Source organism: Bos indicus x Bos taurus, chromosome 22, assembly GCF_003369695.1.
Source record: "Bos indicus x Bos taurus breed Angus x Brahman F1 hybrid chromosome 22, Bos_hybrid_MaternalHap_v2.0, whole genome shotgun sequence".
NCBI classification, from domain to species: Eukaryota; Metazoa; Chordata; class Mammalia; order Artiodactyla; family Bovidae; genus Bos; species Bos indicus x Bos taurus.
The window spans coordinates 47865580-47891617 of NC_040097.1; the positions used below are offsets into that span (position 1 = coordinate 47865580).

Consider the following 26038-nt stretch of genomic DNA (forward strand, 5'->3'; position numbering starts at 1 on the left):
CCCAAGGCCTCAGTGACTTATCTCACCAAGAGTTTTTCTTTCTAGCACAAAGTTCCCTGCTGGTCATCAGAAACTCCCCTCCATCCAGTGTTTTGGAGGTCAGGCTCCCTCCAGCTAACGACGAGGTAAACAGCAGTAGAAGGACCTTTAAGGTCCACATCTGTGTGACCCGAGCATGCTCTGGTCACACAGGGAGCCCTTTATGTCTGCACCTCCCCATGCTCTGGCTGCACACAGGGAGCCCTTTATGTCTGCACCTCCCCAGGCTCCTCTGTGGCCCTGACCAGCAAGGAAGTTGCTGTGGCCAGTGAGTTCCAGATGGCAGACTTAACACTTGGTGGCCTTTCTGCCTTCCCAAGACTTATTTAAAATGACAGCAAGGAAATACAAATGCAATTGATTCATAAAAGTAAACAGAAAAGGAGGAGACCAATCAGCCACCTACAGATTTCAGTGCAGTTATGAAAGAGGAAGCAGCGAACTCCATTTTCAATCATAATGACTATTGATTTTCAACAGTAGTGTCAACCTCTGAATAAAACAAGAAAGGCTCACATTTATGTTTGCAGAACAGCACCCAAATGGCCTCAACCTTGAATACATAAGAATAAAGGTACCGCGTGGACAGATGTGAGATGAAGAAACTGGAAGGGGTGGTAGACAGAAGGTAGGAACATCATATGAATCCTCGTGCTGCCAGACCAAGAAAGGAGCATGAACATGCATGGAACGGGACAGGTTTCAAATGTACATTTGAAAGATGACCAATAGAAAACCAAACCACAGATAATAACAAGCAAGAAACCAAAGGTAAAGTACTCTAAGTAAGTAAGCAAAGTCCCCACTATTCAGAGCAGAAAAATGAAAGACTACCTAAAATTGATACATCAAGAAATAGCAACATACCCACATATTTTAAATTTACAGATTTAAATTTAAGGCTAGGAGGACTACAGGATTAAGGATAAAACTAATCAAACATGGAGCAGAGGACTGGCGCTTTTCATCTCAGTGTTCTTTACCATTTTGTTTTTTACTATTTGCATGAAATCATCTGATGAAAGACAAGGAATAAAATGAATCAAGTATAATATGTATTTTCTACACATTTACCTGATTCATCTAGACCCCAAGCACCTGGAGGAAGGAGCAGGGTCAACATGTCTTTTGTTCTCTGATGTGCTCCATCCATAGCTTTAATACTATGGTGTGTCCTAGAAAAGGAAATCAACACTGTATTGAAGTTGTACATAAGTACCCCGTACTCTGCTGCTGCTGCACGTCCACAGTTCTCAGGCCTGCCCAGTCCTCTGCCTTCCCCCTAACTTGTCCTACTATACATATAGTCTTTAATGGGATTAGATGTTTGATATACCACATCCCCAGTGCTTCAGCATATAGTTTCAGTGATACGGGGCCCACAGAGTCACGTTATATAGGAAGACCTCTGACTGTGTATATGCGCAGGAGCTGATGTACCCAATGGTGGTGTGACTCTGCTCATTAGAGGGTGCGGTGGAGAGTGGGAGACAGGAGTCTCCTACTTGCACTGAAGAACAGTTTTGAAAAGGCTTGATCCCATCTATATAATTCAGAGAATGTGGGAAACAGAATTGGCTTTATCCCAGTTAACTGTGTGATGCTGAGAAAGCTCTGTAACCTCTCTGTGCTTTGGTGCCTTCATGTACATGGGGACCCTCCTTATGGGAACTTCTATGAGGAATCAGTAATAATGAAATAATGATGGATAATAATACTGGAAACTGCAGTGCACCCAGACTGCTTCATGTCTTCTAGTTGTCTTTCCATTAGTTTATTTCAGTGACCTAATTGTGTTGAACTCTTCAGCCCCTGCCCGCTCTGTCTCACCATCATGTGTTCTGAGGGCATTTAATTCACACTTTCACCACCTATATATTCAGCACACTTAATGTCAGCACTGAAGAACAGATCATTAGAAACACTGTGTAACCTCTACACCTGACACCTACCCTCACAAAAACCTAACCGGAGAAATTAGGTAAATAAAGAGCAGCTGTCCAGGAGAAAAGAAACACAATTCAATTTGAAATCTTAGAAGAAAAATATTCTATTCTGAATCTTATGCTCATTGCCGCAAAAATTAAAGAATTCCAAGACACCTTCTGTATCATAGCTTCCAAGACTCTTCCACGTCTCCTAAACCCAGGCAATGCAGAGAGGCAAGGAAAGGTTTGCCCACTGCAGTGGTTTTGAGTCTGGATTTCCTACGTGTGGTGCAAACTTAGGATACTGCTTGGACTTTGTTCCACCACTGCACTCTCCCCAGCTCCCTCCCTTCTAGCTTCTCTGGAAACACAGAGGGCATTCCTGAATCAGAAGCCGACATCTGTTGTTGCCTCCGCCCTGCTTGATGTCACCCCAGAGAACAGCCCAGCACTCCCTCACCTCCTTCAAGACCACAGAGGTCTTCCCTGAGCAGCCCATGCACTAAAGAGCCCCCTGCCCATCCCCAGCCAATCTCTGCCCCCATTTGTCCGCTTCATTCTTTTTCGTGGCTCTCATCACCTAATACATACAAGTATATTTTTATTTATTTACATCCTCTCTCTCTGCCCTCCCTCTAGGGCAGCACTAGCCAATTGAAATATAATGTGAGACATGTTTAATTTTAAATTTTCTAGTACCCAAACTAAAAAAGAAGTAAACACAAGCAGGGAAAATTAATTTTAATGTTTCTTCTTTAACCTCATGTATCCAAAAATTGGTGTTTCAAAATGTAGTCAACATAAAAATTATTAATGAGGTAGCTTACATTTTTTGGTACTAAAATTTGGAGATCTGGTGTGTATGTTACAGTTATAATGCAAGTCAATGCAGACTCACCCCATTATAAGCGCACAAAGCCATGTGTGGTCGATGGCTATAGTGTGGGTAGTATAGCTCTGAAATATAAACTCCATGGGGTGAAGGCTCGTTTGGCTCACTGTTATGTACCCAATAGCTAGAACAGTGTCTGGCACATGGGATTTTTTAAGTGTAGTTGATTTACAATGTTGTGTTAATTTCCGCTGCATAGCAAAGTGACTTCAGTTATACATACACACACACATACACACACACACACTTTCCTTTTTAACTATTCTTTTCCATTATGGTTTATCATAGTATATTGAATATAATTCTCTGTGCTATATAGTAGGACCTTGTTTATCCATTCCATATACAAGAGTTTACACCTGCTAACCCCAACCTCCCATCCACACCATCCCGCCCAACCCCCCTCCCCCTGGGCAACCACAAGTCTGTTCTGTAAGTTTGAGAGTCTGTTTCTGTTCTGTAGATAGGTTCGTTTGTCTCATATTTCAGATTCCACGTATACGCGATATCATACGGTGCTTGTCTTTCTGACTTCCTTCACCTAGTACGCTAACTTCTAGTCGCATCCATGTTGCTGCAAACGGCATCATTTCATTTCTTATATTTCATTATATATATGCACTGCATTGTGTTATCCACTCATCTGTCAACAGACACTCCACTTGTTTGCATGTCTTGGCTATTTTGAATAGCATTTCTAGGAACACAGGGGTGCTTGTATCATTTTGGATTGAGTTTTGTCTAGATATATTCCAGGAGTGGGATTGCTGGACATACGGTAATTCTATTCTTAGTTTTCTGAGAATACTACTTTCCACAGTGCCTGGAACAACTTACATTCTCCAACAGTGCAAGAGAGTTCCCTTTCTTCCACATCCTCTCCAGCATTTGTCATCTGTAGACTTTCTAATGATGGTCATGCTGACCAGTGTGAGGTCATACACACTGTAGTTTTGATTTGCGTTTCTCTGAAACTCCAGTACTTTGGCCACCTCATGCAAAGAGTTGAGTCATTGGAAAAGACTCTGATGCTGGGAGGGATTGGGGGCAGGAGGAGAAGGGGACGACAGAGGATGAGATGGCTGGATGGCATCACTGACTCGATGGACGTGAGTCTGAGTGAACTCCGGGAGTTGGTGATGGACAGAGAGGCCTGGCATGCTGCGGTTCATGGGGTCGCAAAGAGTCAGACACGACTGAGCGACTGAACTGAACTGAACTGAACTGAATAATTAGCAATGTTGAGCATCTTTTCAAGTGCCTATTGGCCATTTATATTATTTCTTTGGAGAAATGTCTATTAATGCCTTCTGCTCGTTTTTCAACTGAGTTGTTTGTTTTTTTGTTGTTGAGTTGTATGAGCTATTTGTATATTTTGGAAATATACACCTGTCAGTCACACCACTGGCAAATATTTTCTCCTATTCTGTAGGTTGTCTTCATTTTGTTTATAGTTTCCTTTGCTGTGGAAAAGCTTGGAAGTTTGATTAGGTCCCATTTGCTTAGTTTTGTTTTTATTTCTATTGCCTTGGAAGAATGACCTAAGAAAACATTGGTATGATTTATATCAGAGAATGTTTTGCGTATGATCTCTTCTAGGAATCTCAGGATACCATACCTTATATTTAAGTCTTTAAGTCATTTTGAGTTTATTTTGTGTATAGTGTGAGGGTATGTTCTCATTTCAGTTTACACGTGCCCACCCAATTTTCCCAACTCTACTTGCTGAAGAGACTGTTTTTTTCCCATTGTATACTCTTGCTTCCTTTGTTGAAGATTGATTAACCAGAGGTCTGTGGGTTTATTTCTTGGCTCTCTATTCTGTTCCATTGATTCATAGTCTGTTTCTATGGCACATGGTTTTTTTTTTTTTTCTAATTTTATTTTATTTTTAAACTTTACATAATTGTATTAGTTTTGCCAAATATCAAAATGAATCCGCCACAGGTATACATGTGTTCCCCATCCCGAACCCTCCTCCCTCCTCCCTCCCCATACCATCCCTCTGGGCCATCCCAGTGCACCAGCCCCAAGCATCCAGCATCGTGGCACATGGTTTTTAAATCAACTATTTAACATATTTCTTGTCTTCCATCTAACAAGCACGTATTGAATATATACAATATGGGAAAAAACATGGTAGAAATAAAGTTAATTACACGAGGGTGCTTACAAGAAATGGGGGTTACTCTTCTACAGAAACAGAAAGACTGAGAAACTCCAAGGGCAAAAGGAAACAACCCATGTCAGTTTTAAGCAGGGTGGGAAAGGGCATGATTCGAACTGAACTGGGGCACCACTCTGGAGAAGTAGAGACAGGATCATGGAGAAGTCACTGCAGTGACTGGGATGGAGAGTCATGAAAGCTGGACTGGAAGCAGGTTGGGAGAGATGTGGAGGAGGCAGAAGTAACAAGGCCGGGCCCTAGCCTGCGTGAGAACCAAGTCAGGGAGGAATTATAAAGACAGGTTTTGAACTCAATGGCCAAGGAAGGAGACAGTACCATGACAAACCTGTGAGATCCTGAGAGATAACAGGTTTGTGGGGGTCTCCCTGGCAGGCTAGTATTGAAGACTTCATCTTCTAAGGCAGGGTATATGAGTTTGATCCCTGGTTGGGGAACGAAGATCCCACATGCCTTGTAGCCAAAAAATAAGAAACCCAAAACATAAAACAGAAATAATATTGTAACAAATTCAATAAAGACTTAAAAAAAAATGGTCCACATAAAAAAGAAAAAAGAAACCTTAAAAAAATTCAAACATAAAAACAAGTTTATGGAGGACAGGAGCTCATGAGGACTTGCCATCAGGTTCTAACACACAAACCCCAGCACATGACCGCATTTCCATCATTGTGACTTCTTCCAAATTTAGGCAGCACAGTACTTCCAAGAACATCCCACAAGAAAATATCAACTGCAGAGGAGTCAGAAGCCCCCCTCTCTGGGTCTCAGTTTTCCCTTCTATAAAATGAGGGGGCAAGGTTGAGTCAGGTATTCCCATCCCAGCCTGGAGATCATTCTCCTTGAATCAGGTGTTCAGAGCTCTCTTTCTGTGCCATAGTAGCCAAGAGCTCTAACAGAAGAGTATACAGCTATAAGTCTAATTCTCCCATTTATATAACACTTGGGTTATTCTTCAAGAGTACCTGGACAAGAAAATAAAAGCCAGGAGCAAGCTCAAAGCAGCTCTTGTCATCACAAACTCCATCCATTCCACAGCTAATAATGTATCAGGTAGGCAGCCAAACAACAATGTTGACTGCCAGTGTGAACAGTCACATTCCTGAGCTGACATTGTGATGTCCAGCAGTGAAGCCAGTCAGTGTGACTATGGAGGGAAGGGCATTCTTTTTACATGTGTTTACATGATATAAACACTTTGAACACAGGGCTGACAGCAAGGAGCATCAGGAAGCCTGTTTCACTTGTCCACACGTGGTTCAATGTACCCAGGCGCAAAACAGCATCTCACCTGAGACGCTCTTCCTCTCTTTTTCGGAGATTGAAGTCTCGCTGGACCACCTGGAGAACATGCTCCGTTTCATCGTCCGTCAGACCAGACAGGTCCAGCTTCCTCCCCATGATTTAATACCAAACACAGACGGATGAGACAAGACCTGAGAAATCAAAGGAAAGACCACAAATTGAGGGCAAGAAAATAGTTCTCCATGGGTAAGATCAACCAATGTTGTTATTAAACAGAATTAAACACAGTGTTTATATAAGGTGGTTTCCTGCTCTGCTCTCATACTCAGCAAATATTTAGAGACAACTTCAGCAAGGCTGCAGAGAAAAAGTGACAGTAACTGATCATCAACACTGCTATTTATCCCAGTTCTTAAATTAGAAAAAAAAAAACGATAAATTATTCTTTTCAATAAAATGAGGTGTACATGAGATCTGCTGTAAATTTCTGCAAAACGCCAAAAGACAATATCCAAAACTTCTCAAGTTCTGTGATTTGAAGTCTCAAATTGTAATTACACATAATTGCACGATAAAAAAATCATACTTTAAAAAATATCCTCTATATCTCCTGAAGCTTTTATCACATGACTAAAATACAAACTAGAAATTGATAAACTCTCTTCTGCAAAAAAAGAAGTAAAATAATACTTTTAGACATTTTCTTAGCACCAGAAAATATATTTCAAAGAAACACCTCCCCAGAGGTGAATATCTAAAAATTATGGGAAACCACATTAAAAAAAAAAAAAAATTTTTAGTGAATGGTTGCACCCAGTGGTAAAATTAAATAATTCCAGAAAAGTGCCCAGAATTGAAGGGCATCACAAACATAAATTCAAACATTCTCCACAAAAATATCTGTGGAACCAATGCAGCAAGATTTCAAAAGCATTATTACATACCATAACCAAGTGAGTTTTATCTAAGCAATGTAAAAAAATCAGAGTAATCCACTACGTTCGTAGAAAAAAAAGGGAAAAATCATCCAATCATTTCAAGAGATACAGAAGAAGCATTTGACAAACTTCAGTGCCCATTCATGATAGAAACCCTCTGAAAACTAAGACTAGAGAATATTCCCTCCATCATATAAAAGGCGTTTTAAAAAGAAAAACAACAAAAACCTACAATTAGCATCAAATTCAGTGATGAAAGACTGACTGTTTCCCCCTAAGATCCGGAAAAAGGCAAGAATGACCACTCTTAGCACCTCCACTCAATACTGAATGTCTTTATTATACAGCTACATTAATCAAGACTGAGTGGCATTGGCATACACGTAGGTGTAACAGCTGTCTAGTAACAGCATCACAGATGAGCTGGCTGAGATAACAGAGATGTATTTTCTCCCAGTTTTAAAGGCTAGAAGTCTGAGATCAGGATGTTGGCAGAGCTGACTTCTCCTGAAGTCCCTCTCCATGATTTACAGATGGTCATCTTCTGCCCGTATCTTCCCATGGAGTTCCCTCTGTGCACAACTATGTCTTAATTTTTCCTTCTTATAAGGATTACCAATTGCATTGGAGTAGAGTCCACTCTAATACCATCATTTTAACTTAACTGCCACTTTAAATATTCTATCTCCAAATACAGTAAAAATCTGAGGTGCTCAGGTTAGGACTCCAACATATGAATTTGTCTCAGCCTGTAACTCTTCACCCTTTGCACCCCCCTCCCCCAGAGAGCACGTCCTTCTCACATGTACATTACAATCACTTCATCCCAACAGCCACAAAAGTCTTAACCTATTCCAGCATCAATTCGAAGTCCAAAATCTCATCTCATTATCATCTCCATTAGGTATAGGTGATTCATCCTGAGGCAAAAATCCTTCCCCCTTGTGAACCTGTGGAAGCAGACAAGTTATTTGCTATCGGAGTAGAGTAGTAGGGCAGGCATTTGGAGAGACATTCCATTCTAGCAGGGAGAGGTTGGAAAGGAGAAAGAAGGCTTAGATCTCAAGTAAGTCTGAAAGCAGGGAAAATTCCATTAGGTTTTTTTTTTAATTAAGTTATACTTGACATACTATACTATATTAGTTTCAGCTGTAACACACAGTGATTCGATATTTTTATACATTATGAGATAATCACCACAAGTCCGGTTACCATCCAAAGTTGTTACAATATTATTGACTGTATTCCCCATTTGTCATTTTTTCATGCATAATCTACTATTTGTTTATTTTTAATATTTTTATACCTATGTGTACTTTACATCTCTGTGACTTATTTTATAATTGGAGGTTTGTGCCTCATAATTCCCTTTGCCGATTTCATCTGTTCCCTCCACCCCCTCTCCTTCAGCAACCACCAGTTTGTTCCCTGTATTGATGAGTCTCCTTCTGTTTCATTTGTTTAAGGCTCAAGGATAGCTCTCTTTGGCTCCGTGCTCTGTCCTCCGAGTGCAGCAGGGCGGCGGGCTCACCCCCTTGGCCCTGGGTGTAGCCGCAGCAGCGTGGCCCACTCTCAGTAACTGAGGAGGGACAGTGCCCTCCCCAGGCCATGGGGACACTGACACCCCTGCAGACCTCTATTTTATCTTCAGGATCATTCTTCCCTTTTCCCGATGGATGATGCATGTTGGTAGCCAAATAGCTCTACTGGCCCATCCTGTAGCCTCTCAGAAGTCCAGCAGCCTTCCCTCAGTTATCCTGTCTCTATTTAGTTTAAGCTGGCAGTGTTTCTGTCGATGTAAATTCTCCAAAACTTTGTCAGCTTCCCATACAGTTCTCAGGGGGCCAAGCCATCAGACAGGAGGACCATCTACAGATCTGTCCTGGGTAACAGCGTCTCTGTTTCCGGCTTCTGCTGCAATGGTTGACTGGATCTGTGAGCCACAGTCTAATCTCATAAGCAAATGGTTGTCCAGTCACACCCCGCTTGCTGTCTATAGACGGACTTTCTCATTTTTGCAGTATGAGTATACTGAGAATTTTCCAAATCTGCAAGTTCTGCTTCCTTTTGTGGAACAATTCTGTCTTCAGTTTACTTCTCTCCTCTCACGTCTCATTATAGCAGCAAGCATAAACCAGTCTTTAATACTTATTTTAGAATTCTCAGGTAACTATCCAAGTCCATAGTCACTGACAAGTTCTACTTTACATAAAACACTGGAACGCCATTAGACCAAATTCTCTGCCACTTTATAACCAAGAATGCCTTTCCTTCAGTTTCCAATTATGTATCTCTCATTACTTTCTGAAACCTCAGTAGGCACCGCGAAGATTCGTATTTCTATCAACTTTTTGTTCATGATGATATATGCGTTCTCTAATATAAGAGAAGCTTTCTCTCCATCTCTCCTCTTTTCTTCCCAAGTCCTCACTATAATCACCTTTAACATTCATATTTCTACTAACAGCAGATCAATTGTGAGCTGCTGAGTCAGAGATTAAAGCGTCTGCCTGCCATGCGGGAGACCCGGGTTTGATCCCTGGGTTGGGAAGATCCCCTGGAGAAGGAAATGGCAACCCACTCCAGTACTCTTGCCTGGAGAATCCCGTGGAGGGAAGAGCCTGGTAGGCTACAGTCCACGGGGTCGCAAAGAGTCGGACATGACTGAGCTACTTCTCTTTCTTTCTTTCTTTTTTTCTTTCTTTCTACCAACAGTCTCCTAAGGGAAATCTAGACTTTTTCTAACATACAACTCAAAACTCTTCCATGCTCTACCCTCATCCAGTTCTGAAGTCACTTCCACATTTTTATACACAAGAAGAAACAGACATGGCAGATACACATACAAAGATGCTAATTTCATTGGTAGTTATAGAATTGCAGTTAAAACCATACATGTGTATGAAATACATGTGTATTTCATACAGACCAAAACTGTCTTTATCCAGTGTTGCCAGGAGGTGGGACAATTTTGATACAGTGACTACAAACTGGTACAGTCTCTTTGTAACACAATTAGGCCTCATTTTCAAAACTGAAAATGCAGTCACCTCAGCATTTCTGTAGGTATATTTCTCAGACATCATCTTGCAAATATGCACCAACAGACAGGAATTGGGTTGAATCATATGAAATAAAACCTATAAAAACTCCTATTTCACATAGCTCATCCTAACAGAAGAACATTAGTAACAGTAACACGCAAAAGAGCAAAAAATATAAATAAGTAAAACCTGTAAACCATCTCAAACAATCATAAACAGGAAGAAGGATAAACAAATAGTGTATATGCTTGTTTCATACCAATGAAATACTCCACTGCAGTGAAGAAGAACATCCTAAAGGTATATTCCACATCCATGAATCTCTAATAAAACGTGCTGTTGAGACAGACAGATCAGATCAGATCAGATCAGATCAGTCGCTCAGTCGTGTCCGACTCTTTGCGACCCCATGAATCGCAGCACGCCAGGCCTCCCTATCCATCACCAACTCCCGGAGTTCACCCAGACTCACGTCCATCGAGTCAGTGATGCCATCCAGCCACCTCATCTTCTGTCGTCCCCTTCTCCTCCTGCCCCCAATCTCTCCCAGCATCGGGGCAAGCCACATGTATATGCATGTACAGCATGCAAACTGTATGACTCATTTTTATATCAAGTTCAAAAGCACAGAAAGCCAAGAACACATATATTTATTTTTAAGAATGAATGTGATAAAACAATACAGAACAAAATGGGCCCTCTGTGAAGGAGAGAGAAGATCTGGCTGGGCATATCACATGTGGGTGGGAAGAGAGCCTGGAGTACCTGCTGGTCTGAGGAAGTGAATCAGGAAGAAGACCCCACCACTGGGCTGCTCAAGAAAGGGGAGGCTTCTTAGTTGCCATCTTCTAGTCTCCCCACGAGCAGGAAGAAACACATCAGGGAGCACAGGGAAAATGCAGACTGACGTCTCCCTTTAAAACACCTCATTAAAGGTGATAACGGCACTTTGGAGTCTCCCAGAAGGTGATATGTCTGCCCCCTTCACTTCACTGGCTTTTGGGTTCTGAGAATTCACAGTGAGATTCTAAGATGCCCAGTTTGGACAGGACAGAAGTGGCAACTTTGATCATATCAAATCTAAGTGATCAGGACTCAAGAGGCATAAATGGTTTCTGTAGAGAAATAAACAAAGTAGCTGTAAATGGATAAGACAGAGAATAATGAGAAACCCTTTGGGGGAAATAGCAAAAGCGTCTTCCCTTTTTTACAGTAAACACAATTAGATTTCCTGCATCATAGGAGAAAGAACATCAGTAGGGCTGGAAAAGCCTCAACGTCCATGAGTCAGAGGTCACATAGGTTTGACTCTCTCATTTACAGATGGGAGAGTGTAAGCCCAGAGGGAAATGATTTCCCAGACACAAAACTGGTTCAGATGCTCTGACTTTTAGACCTGGTCCTCCCACTCCTGGATTTCTCTGGTTTATACTCAAATAAGAAGGTAGCAGAGAGAATACATTTTAAGATTTAGTAATGAGAAAATTAATAAACTTCAAGATTTAATTACATCACCATTTCCCTAACATGTATTTCTCAGGTCACTGTTCCTGTTCTGAGTGTTCTGAGAAAGGAGCTCAGAGATGAAATAAAGTAGAGAAGAATGCCTCACACTGTATGCCCTCTTGGGGATGCACAGTGCATATAAGCTTATCAGAGTCTCTAAGAAGTCTGTCACTAAACAGCCAGTCTGTGTTTAACTCTATATTCGTCAAATGCATGTGTCTGCAGACACCTCTTTCTTTAATAACAACTGCCTCTTCACATCCAAAGAAATGACTATTTGAGAATTATTGCTGTAAGTCCATCCCATGATGACAAACTACAGCAGCTACTGTAATATAATTACTGAATTGATTTAGCTGGGGTTTTTAAAATGCAATTATCATAGGAAACTACAGAGTTATATGAGCTTTAGAAGAAGCTGAGGACTTAAAAAGGAAAGCAGATGGATACAACTTTACACATAGAAAACCAAAATAAAGGTAGAATTGTCTACACTGTTCTTGAACAGAACAACTACAGGGAGAATACAGATAATTCTATAGGAAACTAGGTAGCACAGACCTTGCAAATGAAAAAAACAAAACAGACATTCCAAGAATATGCAATACACACACAACAGGAAGTTCATCATGAAGGGTCAGTGTTTACACAAGTGACATTCTAGAAAGGAACCTAGAACAGATGGATAAAGGACAAATGCATTACTGGGATCTTTACAAATCCACTGTGTGTGTGATGCACCTGATACACAGAGAGAGGTAAAGAGATTAACTTGGAATATCCAAAGTCCTAAAAACAATAAAGGGTGAATACTGCTGGGGCTTCCCTCTTTGGCCATCGCTAGATCTTGACTAGAGCTGAAGAGAAATTTCTCCTACAAAGGAATCAAAATGTTAGGGCTGTCCCATTTAAGACTCTTGTTATTTGGTGGTAAAAAAAAAAAGAAAGAAAAGAACTTGGCTTGGGAAGGAAAGAAAGAAAAGCACAAGTGGTCTGAGATGTACTTGCATTGCAACTTCTTTGGGGTAAGTGGTGCTGTAGAACTCACTTTCATTCCTTCGCCTTCGAGGGTGTTAGCCCTGCCACGAATAGCCCCCTCTCTGAGACTCATTCTTTACCTGTACACAGGAAAGGCCCAGAGAAGACATGGTCATACCAACAGGGCATAGTTGATTGGATCAGGGGTGTTACATCTCTCTCTTGGGAATGATATTAACAGGAGGGAGAAAAAGGAATAGAAAAATAGCGAATAAATTATGGTAGATAACTTTCCAAATGTGATGAAAAGTGCTGTTAGTCTTCTCATTCAGGAAGCTCCACTAACTCTTCATTGCTGTTTAGTTGCTAAGTCGTGTCAGACTCTCTTGCAACCCCATGAACTGGAGCCTGTCAGGCTCCTCTGTCTATGGGATTTCTCAGGCAAGAATGCTGGAGTAGGTTGCCATTTCCTTCTCCAGGGGCTCTTCCCGACCCAGGGGTCAAACCTGTGTCTCCTGCACTGGCAAGTGGATTCTTTACCACTGAGCCAACTGGGAAACTCCAACAAATTCTATGTAGGAAAAATTCAAAGAATGCACATCTAGACACATCATAGTCAATCAAAAGTCAAATAAAATACAGAATCTTGATGGTAACAAGAGAAAAATGATTCATGACACACCAAGGATCTTCAGTAAGATCAACTGTTGACTTCTTATCAGGAATCATTGACGTCAAAAGGCAGAGAGATGATATATTCAAAGAACTGAAAGAAAAGGATTATTATCCAAGAATTCTGTATCCAGAAAAGTATCCTTCAAAAATTAAGGATAAATTAAGACAAGACATTCCAGATAAGCAAAAATGGAGAGATTTTACCACCAACTGACCTGCTTTACAAGAAATACTAAAAGAAGTCTATTTAGCAAAGACTGACAGAATTTTAAAAAAGAAATGGACAATTCAGCAATAATAGAGATTTCTATATCAACTTTCAATAATAGAGCAATTAGCAAAACATCAGCAAGGATATAGAAAAGTTAACCCATATTATAATCTACATATCTCTTACAGACGTCTACAGAACACTCTACATGACGGCAGAACATACACTCTTAAGTACACATGGAATATTCTCCAGGTAGACCATACATTAGGCTGTAAAATAAATCTCAATACATTTAAAGGAATTGAATAATATAAAATATATTCTCTAATTACAATGGAAGGAAATTAGAAATTAATAACAAAGAAATTTGGTATATTTACATATATATGGAAATTAAACAATGTACAAAAATAAATAACCAAGGGGTCAAGAGAAATAAGAAAACACTTTGAGATAAATAAAATGAAAACACATATACCAAAACTTATGGAATGCAGCTAAGTAGTGTTAAGGGTAAATTTATAGATATAAACACCTATATTAAAAAGGAACCATGACAAATCTATAACCTCACCTTCTACGTTAAAAGATTTTTAAAAAAAAGGAAAGCAAACTGAACCCAAGTAAGCAGAAGGAAGCAAATAATAAAGACCAGAGAGGAAACCAATGGAATGGAAAAACAATACAGAGAAAATAAAATCCAAAGTCAGTTCTTTGAAAAGATCAACAAAATTGACAAATCTTTGGCAAGACTGACCAAGAAAAAAAACATAAGATTCAAATTACTAAAACCAAGAATGAAAGAGGGCCGTCAATACTGACCTTACAAAAATAAGAAGGATTATAAAGGAATACTGTGAACAGTTGTATGCCAGAAATTTAGATAACCTAGATGAAATGAAAAAAAAAATCCTAGACAGCTCACCAAAACTGACTCAAGAAGAAATAGAAATTATGTATAGAACTATAACTAGTAAAGATAATGAATTAATAATAAAAGCTTCCACAAAGAAAATCAAACATTAAAAAAAGAAAAATTAACACCAACCCTTCCCCCAAAAGTAGACTAGGAGGAAATACTTCTTAATCCATTTTAAGAAGCCAGTATTATCCTGATATGAAAAGCAAACAAGGATATCACAATAAAATAAACCTATAAACCAATATCCCTTATGAATACAGATGAAAAAATCCTCAACAACATATTAGCAAACAAAAATCCAGCACATACAAAAAAGGATTAGGTACAGCTAACAAAGAAGGATTTATGGCACAAATGCAAGGTTGGTTGAACATGTGAAAATCAATCAATGTAATGTAGCATGTGAATAGAATATAAAGGGCAAAGATCCCATAATCTTCTTAATAAATACAGAAACGTGTTTGATAATATCCAATACACTTTCTGATATAGGAATAGATGGGAGCTTTCTTTTTTAAATTAAGTTTCATTGGAAAATAGATGAGTTACAATGTTGTGTTTCTGCTGTAGAGTAAGGTGAATCAATTATACATATACCTATATCCATTCTTTTTTAGATTCTTTTCCTATATAGGTCATTACAGAGTATTGAGTAGAGTTCCCCATGATACATGGTGTGTTCTTATTAGTTATCTATTTTATGTATAGTAGTGTGTATATGTAAATCCCAATCTCCCAATTTATTCCTCCATCCTCTTTCCCCCTTGGTAACAATATGTATGTTTTCTCCATCTGTGACTCTTATTTCTGTTCTGTAAGTAAGCTCATTTGCACCATTATCCTAGATTCCACATATAACCTACATCATATGATATTTGGCTCTCCCTGTCTGACTTACTTCACTCAGTATGACAATCTCTAGGTTCATCCATGTTGCTGCAAATGGCATTATTTCATTCTTTTTTATAGGTGAGTAATATTCCATTGCATATATTACCACATCTTCTGTATTCACTCCTCCATCAACAGACATTTAGATTGCTTCTATGACCTGGCTATTGTAAACAGTGCTTCAGTGAACATTGGGGTACATGTATCTTTTTGAATTACGGTTTTCTCTAGATATAAGCCTAGGAGTGGGGTTGCTGGATCGTATCGTAGTTCTGTTTAGTTTTCTAGGGAGCCTCCATATGTCCTTCATAGCGTCTGCACCAATTTATATTCCCACCAAGTGTACAGGATCCTTTTTCCCTGTACCCCTTTTCCTGCATCCCCTTCAGTGTTTATTGTTCTTAGGTTTTAGATGATGGCCATTCTGACTGGTGCGAGGTAATGCAGTGTAGTTTTGACGTCCATTTCTCTAATAATTAGTGATGTTGAGCGTCTTTCCCTGTGCTTCGTAGCCATCTGCATGTCTTTGGAGAAATGTCCATGTAGATCTTCCACCCGTTTTTTGGATTGGATTGTTTTTTTTATACTGAACTGCATGAACTGTCTGTATATTTTGGAGAGTAATCCCTTGCCAGTTGCTTCATAGAAGGGAACTTTCTTGGATTAAGGCTGTCTACAAAAACTCACAGCCAACATCATACTTCATGTGAATGAATAGATGCTTCCCCTCAAATGTCATGAATACAAGATTGTCACTCTTACCACTTCTATTCAGTATAGTACTAGAGGTTCTGCTGCTGCTGCTAAGTCGCTTCAGTCATGTCCAACTGTGTGTGACCCCATAGACGGAAGCCCACCAGGCTCCCCCATCCCTGGGATTCTCCAGGCAAGAACACTGGAGTGGGTTGCCAGTTCCTTTTCCAATGCATGAAAGTGAAAAGTGAAAGTGAAGTCGCTCAGTCGTGTCCGACTCTCAGCGACCCCATGGACTGCAGCCTTCCAGGATCTTCTGCCCATGGGATTTTCCAGGCAAGAGTACTGGAGTGGGGTGCCATTGCCTTCTCTGACTAGAGGTTCTAGCCAGGTCAATTAGGCAAGAAAGAGGACTAAAAAGCATCTAAATTGGGAAGGAAATTGGGATCACATCTATTCAGAGAAAACATAGTCCCATATAGAAAATTCAAAGGAATACATATACACAAAACCAATTAAAACCAAAAAACTGAGATCAGCAAATTTGCAAGATACAAGATTAATATACACAAATCAACCTGTATCTTTTCAAATTATGGTTTTCTCCAGATACATTCCCAGGAATGGGATTGCCAGATCATACGGTAGTTCTACGTTTAGTTTTCTAAGGAACCTGCGTACTGTTCTCCACAGTGGCTGTACCAGTTTACGTTCCCACCAACAGTGTAAGAGGGAACCCATGACTTCCTGTAGTCTGAATGCCATCACTCTGAGACTGCCAGGCACCAGCTCCTATAAGCCCGATGAGCTCCATCTGAACCACTGACCCTCCTGATACCTCATGGAGGCTCCAAGTTGATGCTATTTTAGGCAAAACTTTCTCCCCCACCAAACAGAATTAACACTGTAATTTTATTTCTGACAAATGAGAGCAGTTCTAGAAGTTGAAAATTAGTGGGAGGTCGGGAGATCTCATTATCCCCCTCCATTTGAGATTTGATGTTATTTTCTACCTATTGGATCTTGATGGAAACTTCTTCAGAAGTTAAGTATGGTGAAAGCAGGTATTGGGAGATATTTCAGATGGTATTAGATGGACACACATACCCACCCATCCGCTGATCACAGAGTAGATGGAGTTAGCAGGAGAGAAGGGTGGAGGGGACATAAAATGGAAGTCTAAATCAGCAGTACTCAACTGAATACCCTATATTGCCTCCCAGGAGATAATTAACAAGGTCTGGGCAGATTTTTAGTTGTTTCTAATGGGAGTATGCTACTGGCATCTACTGGGTAGTGGCCAGGTGCTGCTGCTGCTGCTAAGTCGCTTCAGTCGTGTCCGACTCTGTGTGACCCCATAGATGGCAGCCCACGAGGCTCCCTTGCCTGGGGTTCTCCAGGCAAGAACACTGGAGTGGATTGCCATTTCCTTCTCCAATGCATGAAAGTGAAAAGTGAAAGTGAAGTAGCTCAGTCGTGCCCGACTCTTAGCGACCCCATGGACTGCAGCCTACCAGGCTCCTCTGTCCATGGGATTTTCCAGGCAAGAGTACTGGAGTGGGTTGCCACCAATAATGCACAGGACAGCTCTTGGCAACAAAGAATTATCTATTCCAAAATGTCAACAATGCCAAGGTTGAGAAAACCTGATCTAAACTGAAAGCTGCACAGCGGTCAGATTCTTCCTGTGTGCTTCCCAGTAGCCCCAGGTATGGCTCCACGAGTTCACAAAGGGGACTTCACTATTGCCTGCACACTGAAATTACACCATTGGTTCTCAGGCTTCGGGCTCAGACAGAAACTAAATCACTGCCTCTCCGGGTCTCCAGCTCCCTATCTTTGGATTTGTGAGCCTACATAATCAGGTGATCCAATTTCTTATAATAAATCTTTTTGTTTGATACATATGTACACACACACACACACACATAGACACACATATACTGTTGGTTCTGTTTTTCTGGAAACTCTGGTGAATATAGACACAGAAACACATTACATGTTATTGGCAAATAAAATGACCTGGTTTATATACCTTGATTGCATTTTTCTGTCCTCATCTGCAATGACCAAACTAACAGGTCTGTAGAAGAGCTCAGTGCATTTCTCTGCCATCTTGAGTTACAGCACTGCCTACAACCCCCTACTTTTGTTTCCTGAGCCTTTGGTCACAGTGGCAGCCCTGTGATGTCTCTCTTGCCTTTTGGACTTTTTCATCTGACTGCTTCCCATCCTTTGGGGGTTTTCATGTTGATCCCCTGCACAGACGACAGCTAATGAACACTCGACAAAAATACACAGCTCTTCACCCACTAAGAATTTCCTCTTCAGTTTCAACTAGATAATGATGCTCTCTGCTTCCTCTGTTATATAAAATCTGGTAGATTTCTTCTGACTGTAATAAAAGTGTGTCAAGATAGGAGTTGGCAACTGGCTGCATTTCAAACTTGAGCACATAAGACTATGAAAAAATGGACATTAAAGCTTCACTAATTCAGACTTCATCAATTCCAAATTTGTGATCACACAGTACGCTAAAATGTACTATTCTCAAAACAAAGGGATTAAGACAAAATAATAGTAGGGGAGAAAAGGAGAATATTTACCTTCTAAAGAGAGCAAATTATTATCAGGTACTTACTGAGAAGTATCAATTTATATCTAAATAGCACAATTACAGCGAAAGCAAATAACAGCTGTAGAGCCTGGGTTTGTAGTATGCAAACCTCAGAGGGTTACACTGGAACTTAATCTCAGGACCTGGGTTGAGCACTGTGTACACCTTCACTGAGTAGAGGCTGGGACAACTAGAGATAAAGGACAATCAGACACACAGTGGTGAGGTCTGCCTCAGGAGTGAGCCGGGAGCCATTGCCCCTCGATTGGGTGAAAGAGAGAGGGCAGGAGCCAGAGATGGAGAGGCTTCCTGGCGTTGGTCTTGTCTGGGCCCTGGCCATGACGGGCAAGGGTTGGTAGGTATCCAGGCTGAGGGAGGCTTCCCTTGGCGACATGCATGCATTGGTTCAGCGTGTCTGCTGCAGGGTTGCAGATGGCATCTGCGAAGTCATGTTAAAGAGCGTCGACTTCTCCTGAGGGCCCTGGGAGTCACTGCAGAGTTCTAAATAAGCAAGCAACCCGAGATCCAGCATTTGGGCTCAGCAGTAAAGAATCTGTCTGCAATGCAGGAGACCCAGTTCGATCCCTGGACCAGGAAGATCACGTGGAGGAAAGCATGGCAACCCACTGCAGTACTTTTGCATGGAGAATCCCATGGACAGAGGAGCCTGGTGGGCTAGAGTCCATGGGGTCACACGGAGTCAGACACGACTGAAGTGGCTAAGCAGCAGCAGCAGGGTCACTTAGGTAGTGATGGGAAGCTGGGGTGGAGATGGACAGGCACAGAGGCAGGCAACTGAAGCCACTATCGTGGTCTAGGTGGGAGCTCCAAATTGAGAAGAAAACAGAGACGATGACTCAAAGCTGCCTATTTATTCCTAGGTTAAACTTTTTCCTCTTGGAAAATATTCAGGCAGGTCAAAGTTCAACTCCCGGTGGGCAGCTCCTTCCCTCTCCCTCCTTCCCAAGATCTGGAAGGCTTTACTGTTCTTGGCAATAAAGACGAGTACACACAGCCTTTCCAGGCTGGGCCCTGCCATGGGGTTCATCGGGCATCTGGACTATAACTCTCTAAAGGGAGACCAGTCTTCTCTGTCCTTTGTCACAAGTGGCATGCTCAGTGGTTACTTATGAGTTGATGGCCTTGGTTTGTTGATTGATCTGTTGTTGTTCAGTTGCTAAGTCACATCCGACTCTTTGTGACCCCATGAACTGCAGCACACCAGGCTTCCCTGTCTTTCACTGTCTCCCGGAATTTGCTCAAACTCATGTCCATTGAGTCGGTGGTGCTATCTAACCATCTCATCCTCTGTCGCCCCCTTCTCCTCCTGCTTTCCATCTTTCCCAGCATCAGGGCCTTTACCTCCTTCTATCAGGAGGCCAAAGTATTGGAGCTTCAGCTTCAAAATCAATCTTTCCAATGAATATTTAGGGTTGATTTCCTTTAGGACTGACTGGTTTGATCTCCTTACAGTCCAAAGAGTCTTCTCCAGCACAATTTGAAAGCATCACTTCTTTGGCGTTCAGCCTTTTTTATGGTCCAACTCTTACATCCATACATGACTATTGGAAAAAACCATTGCTTTGACTATAAGGACCTTTGTTGGCAAAGTAATGTCGCCACTTATAAATATACTGTCTAGGTTTGTCATAGGTTCTCTTCCAAGGAGCAAGCGTCTTTTAATTTTGTGGCTGCATTCACCATCCGCAGTGATTTTGGAGCCCAAGAAAATAAAATATGCCACTGTATCCACTTTTTCCCATCTATTTGCCATGAAGTGATAGGACCAGAAGCCATGATCTTAGTTGGCTTAAAACTCAACATTCAGATTGATTTGAGAGCAGCCTATCAAAAAGAACCCTTGCCAAATTTCACCAGGTCCTGCCACAAGGGGTGCTAGTAAGTGCCAGCTACTCTGTGCCCGATTAAGATTATCCAAAATGCCTACTCAGTGTCTAAAACTCGATAAAGGACTTTGAAACTCAAAGATATAGTCTATACATGAATGAACAATGGCCTCAATAGGCGAAAGGAAGACAAAGAAATGGAGATAACATCTTAAAGAATTTGGATTTTGAAGATGACATGTGGAAACATACGTGTATGCTGCTCTCAGCCATTTACTGTCATCATCCAGTTTCAAAAGGGGCCCAGAGCAAGAGATGGCTCTGTTGCAAGGCCAGGCAGTACTGCCAGAGGCTGTCTCTTGGTTTATGCAGGACCCAACAGATCCAATGGCATCAAAGTGCCTACAGCAAACAGAGATGCCATCCAGGGCCTCAGGGAAGCTCTAGGAGGAATACCACAAAGGCTTTCAAGGGTGTCAGAGCAGAGCGCCACCCTCCTCCACAGGTAACTGGTCTCCGTTTGAGAATTAGCTCCTGCTGGCTACCAGGCCCTGGTATTGAATGCCTAACTACAGGACATCAAGTGACCATGTGCCCAGGAGAAGCTAGCTTTGATCCTCTTGTTAGGCTCTGCATGAACAGTATGGACCCACTGTCAAGAGGAAATGCTATATAAGAAATCAGACCCAATCAGTTCCAGAAGGTTTAAGTTGCATGAGCAGGTAACTCGGACTTCTCCGCATCTGTGTCTGCTGCTCTGTCGCCACTCCCTCAGTGCACACCTACATCCTTATAGGAAGTCCTTGATGATCAACCAACGTAAGAGGAAAAGCCTCAGTCTGGATTCATGGATGAGTCTGTAAAGAATCACTGACACCAACCAGAAGTGGACAGCTGTAGTGTTACAGCCCCACTCTCGGTGGCTCTGAAAGATAGCAGTGAGGGTCATCCTGCTGGTGGGCAGGATTTCAAGCCTGGTATTGATCTTCCACTTTGTCTGGACCACGAGGTGTCTGGAAGAATGGGCCTGACGTCAATTCACGGATAGTAACCAACAGAACGGCAGCATAGGAGAGAACAGAGTTGGGAGATCAGTGAGAAGGAGGTCTGAGGAAGAGGGGTGTGGAGACCTTTCTGAGGACCTGAGTGTGATGTCATTTGAATATCTCTACAGAAGTTCTCAGTCACAGGTGAGGAAGGCTATTCCCCTGTGTTTATTCAGTGAGTCCTTGTACGCAATGAACATGGATCCAACAACGTGGCTACCCGTGGGTACAGTTTCACAGACTTCCTCTTTGCAGGCCTAATCTGCCTGTCGCCAATGTCTGGGGACACATCTTCCTGACAGCAAAGACCAGTGCTGAGCGCCTCGCCTGGATGTGGAGGGGAGGAATCTAGTCACCCACCTGCTGGCAGTGATTCACTAGGCCTTCCGTCATGGAGCGGGTCCTTCCTGGACCACATATGTATGCTCTTCCTATCTCTGCTTCCACCTCTACCCATCACTTACAGAATACTTGGGGGTCACAGCTCCCCCCCCAGCACGTTGTGATTGACCAAGAAACTCATTTACAGCAAATGAAGTTTGGCCATGGACTTCCATCCATGGAATTCACTCATCTCACTGATGTACCACATCACCTGGTGAGCTTGAGGGAAGATCTACCGATGACTTTTGATCCACCAGTTTTCTACCTCTGAACCAGGTGATCTTCAAAACACCTCTCTGATCTGATCTTTTTGAATGCTGTGGTGTCTACAATGACCCAAGGCCCAAGTGGAATAAATAGGTTTCTTTCTTCTTTTTTGAAGCCTCAATATAGTGAAAGTTGAAATAAATGTTTGAACTGGACTGCAGTGTACATTTTTCAAAATGAAAATAGTTTCAAAAAGAAACACTTACAATGAAATATTGTGCTCAGCTAGTAGGCCTTTCAAACTGTGGTTACAGTCAAAGATAAATAAGCAATAACATTAAAAAGAGATTTGATCCTAGATAATGTCCTATTGGATAGATTAAAAAAAGAGGACAGCAAAGTTGCTCTAGGCAAAAAAAAAAAAAAAGAAATCTACAATTCAACACCATGGCAGGAGGGAAACTGTTTAATGATCTTTAACATTAGCCTGCTCCACAGCAAGTTTCACCAACCCAGCTATACTTCAGTAATACGTCTTCCCATCCGCAGGAGGTTCAGAGACATATACTTCTTTTTAATTAAAGTTAGATACTTCAAAGATAATTAAAGGTGTGTTTTAGAAATCTATAGACAAGATTCCAGAACTCTAAAGCAGAAGATAACCAAAAAGCGACTGCTTTATTTTAAATAAAGTGGTTCAGCATTTGAGAAGGATGTCAGGGAAGGTAGTTGAGCATTGACTAGTAATGCCCATGGGTATTTAACTCAAATTGAATAGAAATGGAAAACGAATTGTCTTCATTTTTAAAAATTTTATTGAAGTATAGTTGATTTACAATGTTGTATTAATTTCTGTTGTATAGCAAAGTGGCTCAGTTATACTTATCTTCTTTTTCATATTCTTTTCCATTATGGTTTATCACAAGACAGTGAATATATTTCCCTGTATATGTAGTAGGACCTTGTTTGTCCATTCTATACATCATAGTTTGCATTTGCTAGTCACAAACTCCCAATCCTTCGCTTCTCTACCCATCTCGCCCTTGGCAGTCACAAATCTATTCTCCATGTCTATGAGTCTGTGTCATAGATAAATTTATTTGTGTCATATTTTAGATTCCTCATATAAGTGATATGGTATCTGTCTTTCTGACTTCCTTTTCTTAGTATGATAATCTCTAGGTGCATCCAGGTTGCTGCAAATGGCATTATTTCATTCTTTTTCATGGCCAAGTAATATTTTACCACACACACACACACACACACACACACACACACCTTCATCCGTTCATCTGTTGATGGACATTTAGGTTGTTTCTGTGTCCTGGCCATTGTAAATAGTGCTGATACAAACATAGAGGTGCATGTATCTTTCTGATTTATAGTTCTGTCTGGATATTTGCCCAGGAGTGGGACTGCTGGATCATATGCCAGCTCTAGTTTTTTGAGAAACCTCCATGCCGTTCTTCATAGTGGATGCACCAATTTACATTCCCACCAACAGTATAAGAGGGTTCCCTTTTCTCCACACCCTCCCAGCCAAATTGTCTTCATTTTTTTTCTCAAAACTCCAAAGGTAACTTACACACTAAAAGTACAGTGGAAATATTCTATAATGTGGCCAGTGGAATTTGCTATAGTCTCTGCCCACTGATTCTAAAGTCAGCAAACACGGCTTGGTCCCTATATGGACCCAGAGCAATGCCAAAGGAGAAACCAGAAATAAAGCACGTGGCCCTGCTCTAAATTTCCACAGCCAGGGATGGGACACGGGGCCTCCAACAACGTACTCCTTCGACCTGGTCTGGCCAGGGCCCTTTTCCTGAGCCATCTCTTTACTGTCTCTTGCTTCTGGACCCTCGATTCTGCAAAACACTTACTGAAGGGGAATAATCCCAGTCAGGCACTCATCAGTAAGAACCTCTAACTGCTGTCTGCCCACCTCATTCTTTTTCCTCTAGAGCTTTTGTGTCATTTTCAGTACCTCAAATTCCCATTTATGGACATTGGAAAGATATGATAATATCACAGAAGAAAATTAATCACCTGACATCATCAAACAAGTTCAACTAGTGCTAACCCATTGGTTCATTTAGGTCTCATTTCCCCCACTCTTTGTAAGGACTGTTGTCATTTATATCTTATTATACAGAGAAGTACGCTATACATTCATTTCTGCTAAACTCTTATCTCCAGTATTTGTTTTTTCATGTTAGCAAGATCACTTTCAAGTCTCACTCCTAATGGCTCCATTATATTGTATCAAGTGGATATACCTGTTGACCTGTTCCTAGTGGTGAACCTCTGGGTTAACTTCAATTCTGGACTACTTCATAGAAAACTATGATAAACATCTTTGTGCATAAAGGGTTTTCCACATTAAGGATTTTTCCCCCTTCAGGCAGATCCCCAGAAATAAAATAACTACGTTTAAGGTTAATAATATTAAGGCCCCTGAGACACATTTGCAGGCATCTAGTTGAAGAACAACAACAAAATAGTGAGGCCACGTGAATGGCAAAATCGGCACAGATGCCAACAGGCCGGCCACTGAACAGTCTTTTTGTGTAGGCTCAATGGGGCACCACTCTATGGTAAAATTCTGTCTATTCCTCAGAACAGAGAAGAGAGGGGAACTGGCAGACAGGGCTAAAATAACAACTCAAACGCAGCGCTGAGAAAGGAAGAAAAACGTGGAACAGAGATTAAAAGACACAGATGATGTAGGAGAAAGATTCCGCATATCTAATTAGAGTTCCAGGAGCAGAGAATGAGGAAAAGCAATATTCAAAGAAATAATGACTGAGAACTTTCCAGAACATGAATTAGACATCAATTCTCACATGAATGAAGTCCAGAAAATCCTGAGGGAGATAATTAAAGAGAAGCATGAAACTCAGAACAACGAATACACAGAAAGGGAACTCGAATCACCCATAATGAAAAGATAGATTACTGCAAAATAACAATAATCAGACCACTAGATAAATTCTTAAAATGAACCAATGAAAACTGGAAGACAAGTGGAATCATATTGTCAACAAATTGCTTACCATGTGGAAAAAATAAATAGATGGAGTTTTTTAAAAGTCTGACTAAAACACCAGACAATGTTAATATATAAATTGTGCAGAGTGATCAGAGTTTTAAGTATAAAGTCCTTGACTTGCTCAGGAGGACAGAATGACTGATTTAGTTTCTATTTTGTTAAGGTGAATATATACGCTAAAATTACCATATAATAAATACAAGTAAATAGAAATAGAGTGTAAAGCTTTTGACTGTAGAGACGAGGGAAATGTGATGTGGGGTAGGAAAGAGAATCTAAATTAATACAAGAAGCTATTAGATAAAATAACCAAGTATATTAAAAGTGGGACAATGAAAGAGGTCAAGAGAACAAAGTAAAATGGTAAATCCAAACATATTAATAGCAGCATTGTAAATGAACATAACTTTCACATTAAAACTTACAGATTGGAAAAATAAAGCAAATTTTATTGCTTTATGCTCTTTACAACTGTTTCTGTTTATATAAGTGAAATAAAAATGTACAGAACTGTTGATGGTGAAAGGATAAGAAAATGATAAGAAAGGCAAGTACTAAGTAAAAGAAAGTTGGTATACCTCTATTAGAAACAGGTCTATTTTTAATGATTTATTTTTTATTGAAGTATAGTTGATTTACAGGGTTTCAGGTAAAGAGGAAAGTGATTCAGTCTTACACACACATATATATTTTTTCGGGTTCTGGTTTATTACAAGATACTGAGTATGGTTCCCTGTG

At 40.8% G+C, this 26038-nt stretch overlaps 1 protein-coding gene across 4 annotated transcripts in view; it reads right to left on the reverse strand.

Annotated features, from left to right (window-relative positions):
* The window catches only part of MYRIP (myosin VIIA and Rab interacting protein), a 227076-nt gene that overhangs the window by 188725 nt on the left and 12313 nt on the right, over positions 1–26038 (reverse strand). For all 4 annotated transcript variants that reach the window (XM_027522735.1, XM_027522739.1, XM_027522738.1 and 1 more), the window contains exon 2: positions 6336–6480. In XM_027522735.1, the coding sequence (XP_027378536.1) occupies positions 6336–6445 (110 nt within the window). In that variant the 5' untranslated portion in view covers positions 6446–6480. The remainder of the gene's footprint in view (positions 1–6335; positions 6481–26038) is intronic.